We start from the raw sequence: 12015 nt of genomic DNA, 5'->3' as shown, positions 1-12015 counted from the left end.
ATTTATAAATTCATCTCAGCCTTTGTGGCTGTTGATATATGTGTACGTCCTTTGAATTTTTCTTTAAACTGGTTGTAACAGGTTACTGTTTTCTTATTAATTAATTAGTTAAATAAAATCTTTATATATATTTCCTCATTCATATTCCTCTGTTTCCAGTAGGAAACAGGGAATCTGTGTTCCCAGTGGTTCAAATAAAATCTAAGAGATGAGACCCACTTGCTCTGACTGGCCTGAACTACATGTTCCTTTAACTAAAAACTGTGACTATGTGAAATGGATATGCTGATTACATTAAGCCAACCTACCCTGGAGGTTTAGTCATTCCCACTCAAACTGTATTACTGAGAAATGTGGTATAGTGTTAGGAAGAGGGAATGGAAAATGGCTGCTGGAGAGGCAAGTAACAAATATCCAATACAAGAGGCTTTCCTCAAGCCTCTTTATTTCCTGTAAAAACAAGTTGACCATTTTGGCAATAACGAGTAATCAGATCACCGGTAACTAACTATTGGAAGAGTCAGTACATTGATCAGGTTTTACTTTCTTGATTATAAGAAGTAGATAATTGAGTTAGGAAAGTAAAGAACTAATAAAAAGAACTCCCTAGTTAGATTGTGAACTCTTTATGGGCTAGAACAATCTATTTATAATTGTATTCTGGGAACCAAGCACAGTGTTTGGCACCTACAAAGAATTCTTTAAATATTAAACTCTAAATTTACAAAGTTTATAATTTTAACCCACATATATTATTTGCTACAAATAATAACCTCTTATGACATGCAGGGCAATTATTATAATTTCCATCGTGGATATGAGAAATTGAATCTTAAATCTCGAGTAATTTGCTCCAAATATTAAGTGGTAAAGCCAGGTCTTCTAGTCAGGTCTTCTGATTTTAAGCTGCATATTTGCTTCACATGCCTCAGAATGTGACTAGCTGACGGAAATTGTGATTTTTCTCTTCAACAGTTAATCAGATTCTCCTTTTCAAAAGTTAATTTTTAAATTTTACTTCAATAAAGCTTGTAAAAATGAGCCAAATAGTTTGTAGAGACATTTGAAATTACTGTTCAATTAGAGATCTGAAACACTGACCACAAACCAGGGCACTCAGAGCCAATGAGGTTCATTAATGAAGTTAGTGCCAGATAAGCATTCACAGAGTTAACACAGCTTCTTTAGGAGCACCAAGAACATTAAAGGCTTTCCATTTCATTATTTTCTGTTACGTATTTCTTCTTTTTCATTCTTTTCTATGGATGCTAGGTCCGAAGAACAAGAACATTATACACTTTGATGTATAGTTCTGATTATCATTTGTCAAAGGAAACATAAAAATCTACTTACAAAACTGCATATCTGTCAAAAAGACCATAACTGCTACTTACAAAGGATTAGTAAATATCAGCTAATAAGTAAGAAGTCTCTGGGTAATGCCATATGAGGACATCCAGTTACAACACTTAAATAGCCATTCTCAACTAGTTCCTCCAGAGAATTAAGCCGTAATAATTTAAGGAATCCTTTGTATGTAATAATTAATTTCTGTCCTATGCATCTAGAATGGTATTAGTTATGTGCAATCTTTGGAAGAACTGAACAAAAATAGGAGTCACTCAAATCATTTTCAGTGTAATAATATGAAACTGAGAATATGGTAACTTAAAAGCTTGGTTATGAATACAAAACTTGCAAATACTATAGTTTGAAAACCAAGATGATTATTGTAGTTGCTGTGTTGCTTTATAAGATGAGAATACAAAAGACAGTCCTGCTTCAAGTTTGGTACTTTTTGGAATGTTTCAAATTTATAACAAAGCCATATCTGGAGCATTCACATATGAGATGTCAACTGAAATTCATAAATAATTTTACTAATCAATGTTTAAATTTTCTACTTGGCCTTTCACTAACTCAAGCTTACTGCCAACCAGGCATGGCTTGTTGATATAAGGGTTAAAGTCCTCATTTGGTAGCATATCTTCCAAGTGTATACCTTTGGTAGTGTATCTTCCAAGAGATTATTAATGTTAGTTTTCTCCTCCATCCCCTCTGAAATTCTGGGTGTTTTTCCTAAGTATTTAAAGCCAAATTTCACTTTATTATTTGTTTCTTTTTTTCCTCTCATTTTATATCCATATTAGGGATTGAGATAGATCTTTTTGCAGGCTTGGTCTAAATTATCACTGCTTAGTCACTTATGCTTAGCAGTTTAATCTTTTCTAGCCTGGCACTTTTTACAAACTATCATTCAGCCACTGACTGAAAGAAGTGATACAATCTGAAGATTAGGAATCTCAGAATTTGTACCAAGACTCAATTTTCTAAATGGTTGTATAAGAACATAGTGAAGGAAAAGAAAATAAGATGCAAAATCATGAGGAAAAAAAGCAAGGTTAACACAAAGTACAGTCAAGAGTTGCTTAACGATGGGGATAAGTTCTGAGAAATGCATTAAGTGATTTTCTTGTGCAAACAACATCACAAAGTGTACTTACATAAACCTAGATGGTATAGCCTATTATATACCTAGGCTATATGGTGCTAATCTTATGAGACCACTGTCATTTACGTGGTCCATTGTTGATCGTCCATGTCAAAACGTCATGATGTGGCGCATGACTGTAAATATTAGCTTGGCCAATCTATTTAGATTTTAAGACAAAGTGATCCTCTTAAGGGATTATCTTAATTAAGCCAGGTAATGTTTTTAAAGGTATGTATCGAAATTGCTAAAGAAAAAAATTAACTTCTGAGCAATGAATTTCTTGGAAGTCATGTGATGAAAGCTCATTGCCACATATTACAGAATCTTAATAATTTTAGAGTACTTTAGGTAGAGGAGAAACTCTAGTAAATTACATTCCTTGATGAAATATACTCAGTGGCACTTAAACTTTCATACAGCTGAAGATCCTTCAGAATAAAACACATCTTCCATAATATGTTATAGCCTACCTCCAAGGATAGGAGATAGGCTGAATGCTTGCAAAATCATTAATGCAAAAGCCTCTTGTCTTACCCGTTCATCTGCACTGCCTGTTGCATGATGGGGATAATTGATGAGACCAGGGATGGGCTGCTCACCGTGTGCCATGATAACAGCAGGACTGGTGTAGAATGGATGCTTCTAATGCACAACACATAACAACTATGAATATAGTGACAGGAAAACATGAAACTATACAAGCAAAATGACTGGAAAGGAAAAAGGGTGAAAACAAATGGAACAATGAAATGTCAAAATTTTTCAAATGTAGAATGACAAAATCAGTTTAGATTTCAAATTCTAGAAGCTTTTTTCTTAAGACTGAAATTGATGGTAATTTTTATTAAGAGTAAAAGAGAAAGAAGATAAAATGGTTTTAAAATGTACTTATTTCACCAATGAGTTCTATAAAAACGAAACAAAACAAAACAAAACAAACCTCACACACAAGTTAAATAGTTGCTAGGCTTAAGTAAGGACTTAATAAATCATTGAATGGATCTTGAGACAGGATCACCTGGTCTTCAGTGAAAGAACCATCTACTGGTTGTCTGAATGGACACTTCAAAGGATCTCTATGATCCTTTCTAATCTGTATGTTGTCAAAAAATCCTCTCATGCTATGCTCATGGCCAAAATATCTGGATGATCCATGAAAGTTTAGGAATTACTTCATATAGTGATTTGATTTTCAGTCTTTATACTCTCAATCAATGAATAATCATTATTCCAAGAAGTGCTATGTTACTTTCTAAAGATTTTAAAGCATACTGTATGGATAATAATGTAAATCATGTTCTGTGCCTTTAAGATGACTAAATTTACTCAAGTACCTCATGGTACTCTATTTATTCTCAGAAGTATCCAAAGAGAATTTGTAATACTTTGGTACTGTCCTAATAATATTTATTACTTTATTAAATTAAAAATGCAAATATATCCATTTCCTCTCTATACCACTAGGGTAATTTGTGCCAAGTAATATTTAAATAAGTGCTTAGTTAATTGCTGAAAAGCCTTGTCTTTAAAAAAATCTATTAATCTTTCTCAACTAGCTTTTTGAATCGTCTAAGGTCTCTTACCTTCAGTTTGGTGCTCTTTTAAAAATCTGTGAATATTTGATGTTTTGAATATATAGATATAGTATATTTAATATGTCCACAAAAATGACATCTCCAAAGAGTTCCTAAATGTCATATTGTTTATCATTGCAGCTATTACTTCAATAGGTAACAGGAGTATCTTTAATGCCTCAGAACTCAGAACAAACATCAATGCCTTCAAGGACACTACATTATGGAGGGAACATAGCTGTGGAGTGTCATGAATATCACAGTTCTTTTTTAAGGATGCCCTGAAGAAGTATTATGGAAGCATGGAATGGAAAGAGGGATGAAGTCAGTACATTTACCTGCGGGTCCTTTAGATCTTTGGGCCTCTCTCAGCTGGCTTACCTTGGCAGCAATGGCTGCTGCAGTTATATGTGATGAAGAACTGTCTTCTGTTGAAGCAACACCACTGTCTTTCTTCTCTTCTTCTTCTTCTTCACATTGAACCCCTTTGTCTTCTGTCTGTTTATGAGGGCTAGTTGTGGGAGGAGGGGAAAGTGGAGGTGGTGGGGAAGGTAAATCTTCAAGTTCATCATGCACTTCCTTTACTTTTACAATGGCATCACGTAAAAGGTCAATGGCGTGAGGTAGAGCTGGCAGTATGAACTGAAAGCATTCCTGTATGCAAGAGGAAGAAAAAACATGAAGATGAAGCACTTTCATAGGTATACAAAATGGGAGAAATCAAATTTATTTGTGACTTTGGATCTGTATTTCTCTCCATCATCTTAAGGAATATTTAAAGCATTGCCTTTGCAATGTGAAATATGAAGTAAGCATGGCATATATTACAGTATTCTCCATAAGCTGAAGAACTACAGTACTCTATAAGCACACAATACATTTTTTAAGTTAAATGTCCTCACAACTTTGGGGTTTAAAAGATACATTATGTGAAAGGCAAGAATAGTTTTCACCTTTCTAGTAGAGCAGAGCACTAACTGAGGACTGAACTATTTTATTCCCAGTGCTAAAGTTCTGACTATCATCATAAAGTATAGCGAGACAACATTGTACAACATGTAAAAATACATACAAATTTGTACAGAGCATTGCATAAAAGTCAATTCAGTTTCCTGCTCAGGTGCCCACTATTACCTATAATGTATCACCAAAAGAAAATAGCTGAGAACTTTAAAATCGGAACATAGGGATAGATATGTTTGGGAAATAAGTTTGGGCAGAGGTCTTTCTTTTATAGTTAAGGTAACTTACCTTAAAATCTAAGATGTAAAGAAATATCTTAAAATTTACAGAGGGCTACTGGAATACCTGGAAGGGTACCTCATCTTGTGACCTCTCCTTGTTTGACTCAAATCACTTTATTGATAAAGATTATATAGGAAAGAATTTAACCTTGACCAAAGAGAGGTCTGGCCTTTATTCTCAGCTTTTGGGAGGTGATCTCTAGTTCCTTGGAATGTCATGACTGACAGGAACACCTTTGTTGCCTGGGGGGCTTTGGTCACTGGATAGTCTAACAGTGTGGTTTATTATGAGAGCTTTGCGAAACATGGTATCAGTTTTGCCTCTGGAAGGAAATGGAGACTAAAGCCATCAGTCTCCCCTCTGGAAAGGGCTAGACTAAAGGTCAACCATGCAGGCAATATGTGATTGAGTACCAGTAAAACTTCTGGACACCAAAGGCAAAGGTGAGAATGCCTACTTAGCAATACTCTGTGGGTACTGTCTCACATTACGATTAAGAGTAGGTAATGCTGTCCCTGACTCCATGGGAGAGGATGACCAGAAATTCCTCATTTAGTCCATCTCTTAGACTCTGCCCTATGCACATTTTCCCTTGGCTGATTTCAATCTGGAGTTTTTTCTTGTAATTAATATAGCATAACTGTGAATATAATAGCCTTCAGTGAATTCTGTGAGTCCTTCTAGTGAATTATTAAACTGAGGGTGGTTTTAGAAATCCCCTGAATTGAAACTGGTGTGAGAAGTGAGGGCAGTCTTGTGGAGTGCTCCAAGTTTGCAGTTGGTTAACTTTTGCAGTTGGCCAAAACTCCTCACAGTTGGTGTTAGAAGTGGGGTTTGCTAGAAACATCCTGACTCACTGAAACATGTGATCTGGGAAAAGAAAGGAACAGAGGGTAGGGGATGAAAAATCTTTAGAGCCTGGATGAACACAGGGTCACCCCAAGTAAGGAATTGCAGCTGTGCTGCAATTAGTTATTGGAAATAAAAATTAGCAATGGAATTTCTAAATGAAAGATCCAGTTCCTAAGGAGCTGTGTCAGTGGATGCATAAAGAAATGCAAAATAACAAGAAACTAGGTAAATACACAATCCCTTGGTTATTTTTATCTGTACCAGCTAAAACGAAAGTAAGGGATAATATTGGGGGCGATCCTGAGGCTGGGCCAAACTTGGATTCTGGCTGGCGAGCCTCAGAGCTGCTTCTAAAGGAAAAAGTTAAGTCGAAGCAATAAATAGTCAATAAAGTTAGACTGATTAATAAGAGAATGGGGAAAGAGAAACTAGAGATTCAAGGGACTTGTCTTACCAGGGTGGAAATATTTAAATGGTTATTAAGAAATGAATGAATAAAGTGAATACTGATGGGGGCAAACAAAGGGCTTAATGTAGCACTTTTGTGGGTTGAATGGACAAATGGGAGCCCCTGCTGGTCTCCCAACACTGAAAGGTCCTAAACAAATCTCTATTTACCCTATTTTGGAGGAACTTAAAAAGCTAGAAGGCAAAGATGACTATAAGAAACCTCACCTTGAATCACCTTAAGTGATAGTCCCATAATCTAATCAAGATAAGGCCAGACAAAAGGATCTGGATCCCTTGGCTCAAACCCAGGCCTAGAAATCCAAGGCCATGTTGCACATGAATGGGTAAAATGGTCAGGGGATGGAGAAGAGAATTTTCTGGGACTCTTTAACATGGGAGCCCCATGTGCTGTTATTCTAAAACCACTGAAGTCCTAATGGGGTTACAGTTAGATTGGGAGGACATAGGAATGCAACAGTTGATGGGATTAAGGTGAAAGTTTGGATGAAAATTAGAACGTTTGGACAGTGAACTTTATGTTAAGTAGTGAGTCTCCTTTACCTGAATGTATTATGGGATGGATATTGTATTTGATGACTGGAGAATTCTTCTCCTACCTAGTATTGTAAAACAGAAGGCATGTAAATTCACTCCTCCGTCAATGTAGATTGGACATACTAAATGGGAACCAATAAGATTGCCTGAGCCTACACAGGTCACTAATTTGCTGTACAATGGTCCTGTGTGGAGTGCAGACCGGGCTTTTGGCAAAAAGCTGTGAGTGCCACCTAGCAATAACTGCTAGGATTTTGGACCAGAAAGGTTCCATTTGAGAGATAATTACTAGCTTGCTAGTGGACTTTAATTGAGCGTCCTTCTGACTGAAGTAGATAAAATAATCTTGAAACCTGAAATACCCATAATGTCTTGGGTAATGTCTGAGAAACACTCTAGTGAGGAAGGCTATGCCCAGGAGACTTCCATAATAAAATGGAAATGGTGTATAAAAGATCATGCTACCAGTAGAATGCAAGGAGGTACTCACGAGCAGGTAGCCTCTTTTCACCTAGGGCCGACTTCGGAACCACCTGAGGAGCTGCTGGATCCTATGGCCACTTGGGCCACCTGGGCGGTGCCCTATAAACAGCTTTCTAGTGATCAACAAAGAGCTGCTTGGTTTATGGATGGCAATTCCAAGATGAAGGGACAACATCCTGTTTGGAAGGCCGCCACTCTGATTGAAGAAGGTAAAAACAAATCAGCTCAATAGGCTGAACTACATGATGTTTGTCCCTATGTTTAGGTTTTTACCAAGTCATGGAAGTGCCCAATGGCCTGGCCATATAGTCAGGCAGAAGGGCAATAGAAAACTGGTCTATTAAAGGGAGGCCGGTATAGGGTATGGCCCTTTGGAAATCACTCTGGGAATGTAAGGAGGATATTAAAGTAGGATACGATCATGCCCATCAGAAGAACCCCCTTCCAGAATTGGAAGTTGATTGGAACTGGTGAGCAGATAGCACGGTATGCTTGTTTGACATGGCCACCTGAGCCCATGAGATGAGTGGACACTGGGAGGTTGTGGCAATGCAGAGATGGGCTGAATCTAAATATATTTCCCTTGCACCCTCTGAGGCACAAAATGCCAACAAGAACTGCTCTGTCTGCTAACAAGAGAGACAGAGAATGCAGAGGGCTGTGCAGCAGATTCCACAGGGGAAGGTCCTGCACATGGCTGGCAGTTAGACTGCTGCCAGTAGCCCCTGGAGGCTACAAATAGGTCCTAACAAAAATAGACACTCTGGACTGGGCTTTGCTTACCCAGTGGTAGGTGCAAAAGCTCAGCATACTGTAAAAGGACTAGAACAGAAGAAATTGTATCAATGACCATGGAGTCACATTTCTTTAGATCAAGGAACGCACTTTCATCTTCAGAGCAATGATATGATAGAAAATTGGAATGGGCAATTGAAACGTGTTGTCTAAAATGCAAGGAGATAAAGGCATGAAGGGCTGGCTGACATGCCTTCATTAGTATGTGATCACACTCAACATGAAGGAGGCCAAGGGAGAGTCCCCACTAGATAGCTTCCTTTACTTTTCTGGGGAAGAGAGGGTTGAGAGAGGATGCTGGAATGACTGTACTTTTTTCTTTAGGACTTTAATTTTTCTTTTTGCCCCATGTCACCTCAACTGTCTTTTCTACTACTGACGCAGTGGTCCTAGGACCTGGGCTGCAACTAGGTGCCAGAAGCAGGGATGATTCCTCAGCAGAAAGTGTAACTATACCTTTAAACCTTTATGTCAGAATTCCTAAGGGCCTGATGGGGTAGATTGTGTCTTACTCCATCTGGCCAAATTGGGGTTAATCGTGAATGCAGTTATATTGCCTGGTGTTTGAGACCGTCCATTAGTTCTATTCTTATGTAACCTTATCATATATTAACGGAGATGGACTGAGCGGGAGGCACTTGCTAAAGCAGTAATACTGCTGGCAATCTGTACCAGCACAATGGCCAAACCAAGTGCCTCGTTCAAAGATTATCAAAGGAAAAGTTCTATATAAATGGAGAGAAGGAGGAATGGTAGCTGAAGGTAAAGGAATGAATAAATGGGTTAGGCAACAAGGGAAATCCAATACTATATTGGTGTCTCAAAAGAGGCTTAGACCAAGAGATGATATTGTTTCTTAGCTCAGTTGTAACAGATGATGGAAAAGGTAAAGCCATATGCTGCTGAGATGACTACCGCTTTTGGAATCTGACAAGCTGTAAACCTAAGTAGCATTGCTCTGGGGGAGATTTTGGTCAAACGATATGATGATGGTCTAGGCTAACTATTAACGTCTGTGCAGGACTCCAGTAATATGTCTCTATCTTCTGACTCTCATTTGTCAGGTTATAGCTACCACTGTACTGTGATATATTATAATACTGGCATTGTCAGTAAGATTATAATACAGATATTGATGGTCATATCTATTGGGAAATTGAGTTAAAGCCTCCTCAAAATGTAATACCAATGGAAAATGACTGGTCTGAGCAAGAGAACTAATTTCTATGGTAAATAGTTCTGTGCAAATGTATCATAAGGTACAAATAGAAGTACATCAAGGTGGAAAATTATTAAATTAGCACAAAAATATGAAAATGTGTATAATGGCTTTAGAGGATGGATTGGTTGTTTCCCTAAATATATCCCTATCCCACACTGGCTCCTTCAAATCTTAGACATATTCACACTGATACTGTTGTATCTGTAACATAAATGTATATAAATGTAATATAAATGTATACATATACATGTATCTGTATATATATAAACATATCTGTAATACAAATATAGCAAATATAGATGCCTGGTCAAATACGATTGTTTTGCTGTAAGAGACCTTGGTCAAAGGCTAGAGGATTCCTTGTGTAATGAAGAATTAACCTTATCCAAAAAGAGTCTTGCCTTTGCCCTCAGTTACTGGCAAGTAATATGAGTGTCTTTGTTTGCCTGGAGGACTTTGGCCACCAGACAGTCTAATAGCGTAATTTATGATGGAGTCTTTGGTCAATGTGGAATCAATTTTGCCTCTGGAAAGTGTTAGTAAAGGTATCAGCCCAACCTCTGGGAAGGGCTAGAGACTAAAAGTCAGCCACATGGGCAGTATGTGATGACCCCCAATAAAAACTCTGGACATCAAAGGCTTGCAGCTTCCCTGTTTGGCAATATTCCTTGTGTTGTTACACATTGATGCCAGGAGAGTAATGCATCCATGATTCCACAGGGAAAGGATATCGGAAGCTCCACAATTAGTACCTCTCCTCTACTCTGTCTTATGTGCTTCTTACCTTGGTTGATTTTAATCTGTATCCTTTCCCTTTAATAAGCCATAATCATGAGTATAACATCTTTCAGTGAATTTGGTGACTCTTTCTAGTGAATTATTGAAACTGAGGGTAGTTTGGGGAATGTACTAAATTGAAATTGGTGTCAGAAGTGAGGGCAATCCTGTAGAGTGCTCTAAATTTTTGGTTGGCTAACTCTCACAGTTGGCCAAAACTCTTTACACTGAACCATATAAATGTCAAGGTTGCTTACCTGAGATCCTTTCTTGCTACCTGGCAGGTTAATTATGAGAGTTTTCCCTCTGATTCCACATACAGGCCTGAAAGGAAAGAGAAACTGGATGAATACTAAATTGCAAAGAATGGTTGGTTTAAATACATTCAACAGCAAAGATCAACCATTGTACAGTGAACAAATGTTTTAGGAATAAAATTGCTACAGCTAGAGATTCACCAATTGCTATCCAAACTGGGCACTCTGGTGAGGTTTTTACAATAATGGTTAGTGTGATGGACTGGAAAAATGCACTGAATATGGGATCAGAATAAATTAACCATTTGAAAGAAATAATGGCCAAATTATCTTCTTTCTCTAACTTCAGCTTCTTCATATCTCATACAAAGATTTCAATGAGAGAGTGTATTAAAAAATGCCTGGTATAGTAATATTTATGTTCAGAAGTCTAACACATAAGGCACCCAAGAGTTGAGCTGAGACTTACATTTACACTCTTGCATCTCAGGAAGTCTCTAAGTTTTAAAGTAAAATAAGGTCTCTCACAAATGAATGGCAGCGGGGCAGTTTGGAGAGCTCAGTTGCTAACAGATCCACTGATAAACACAGGCAATTTAAAGTAGAAAGGTCTTTCAGAGGTCGTTGTAAATTTCCGGGCCACTTTTAAACTAAGTGCTGCAATAAGAAACATAAAGAGTGGAAACGCACCGAAGACTAAAGTCAAGAGTTGAAGGCCTGGATTTCTTTTTTTTCTTTTTTTTAAAGTATGTATTATGTACATACGTATGTATGTATGTATGTATGCATTTATTTATTTATTTTTGAGGAAGATTAGCCCTGAGCTAACATCTGCCGCCAATCCTCCTCTTTTTGCTGAGGAAGACTGAGCCTGAGCTAACATCTACGCCCATTTTCCTCCACTTTATATACGGGATGCCTACCACAGCATGGCTTGCCAATCAGTGCCGTGTCTGCACCCGGGATCCGAACCGGCGAACCCTGGGCCGTGGAAGCGGAATGTGCGCACTTAACTGCTGCGCCACCAGGCTGGCCCTCTCAAGACCTGGATTTCATATGAGAGTTGTAATCATGTTTTGCCACTAATTGGCTGTGTTACTTTGACCTGGCAACATCTCATTTTCATAATTTGAAAACAAAGGGATTAGAATAGTCTATTTCTAAAGTTTTACAACTAAGATTGTAAAAGTCACGTAGGAAATGTTTTTCCAAAACTTCTTCCTATGGTTGAGTTTATTCTTTAGCTGCTCTCACTCTCTGAAACAACCTAAAATTGTCTTATACTTTATTGTTTTTTTTTCTTGTTCTATT

At 37.7% G+C, this 12015-nt stretch overlaps 1 protein-coding gene and 1 long non-coding RNA gene across 29 annotated transcripts in view; one reads left to right on the top strand and one right to left on the bottom strand.

Annotated features, from left to right (window-relative positions):
• Positions 1-4452, top strand: part of LOC139045702 (uncharacterized) — a 66153-nt gene extending 61701 nt beyond the window's left edge. Inside the window, exon 3 of the long non-coding RNA XR_011504630.1 lies at positions 4210-4452. This is a non-coding gene — a long non-coding RNA (uncharacterized lncRNA). The remainder of the gene's footprint in view (positions 1-4209) is intronic.
• Positions 1-12015, bottom strand: part of GPHN (gephyrin) — a 578713-nt gene that overhangs the window by 222898 nt on the left and 343800 nt on the right. For 15 of the 28 annotated variants that reach the window (XM_014860909.3, XM_014860911.3, XM_014860917.3 and 12 more), the window contains 3 exons: positions 10705-10771; positions 4450-4722; positions 3029-3136 (listed from right to left, as the gene is read on the bottom strand). In XM_014860909.3, coding sequence (XP_014716395.1) covers positions 3029-3136; positions 4450-4722; positions 10705-10771 — 448 coding nt within the window. The remainder of the gene's footprint in view (positions 1-3028; positions 3137-4449; positions 4723-10704; positions 10772-12015) is intronic. The other 13 variants (XM_014860913.3, XM_070513810.1, XM_044773784.2 and 10 more) reach the window with 1 other exon arrangement.

The sequence above is a fragment of the Equus asinus genome, chromosome 7 (genome assembly GCF_041296235.1).
Source record: "Equus asinus isolate D_3611 breed Donkey chromosome 7, EquAss-T2T_v2, whole genome shotgun sequence".
NCBI lineage: Eukaryota > Metazoa > Chordata > Mammalia > Perissodactyla > Equidae > Equus > Equus asinus.
Note: the sequence above shows the minus strand (reverse complement) of the source record. Positions and strands in the feature narration are given on the sequence as shown.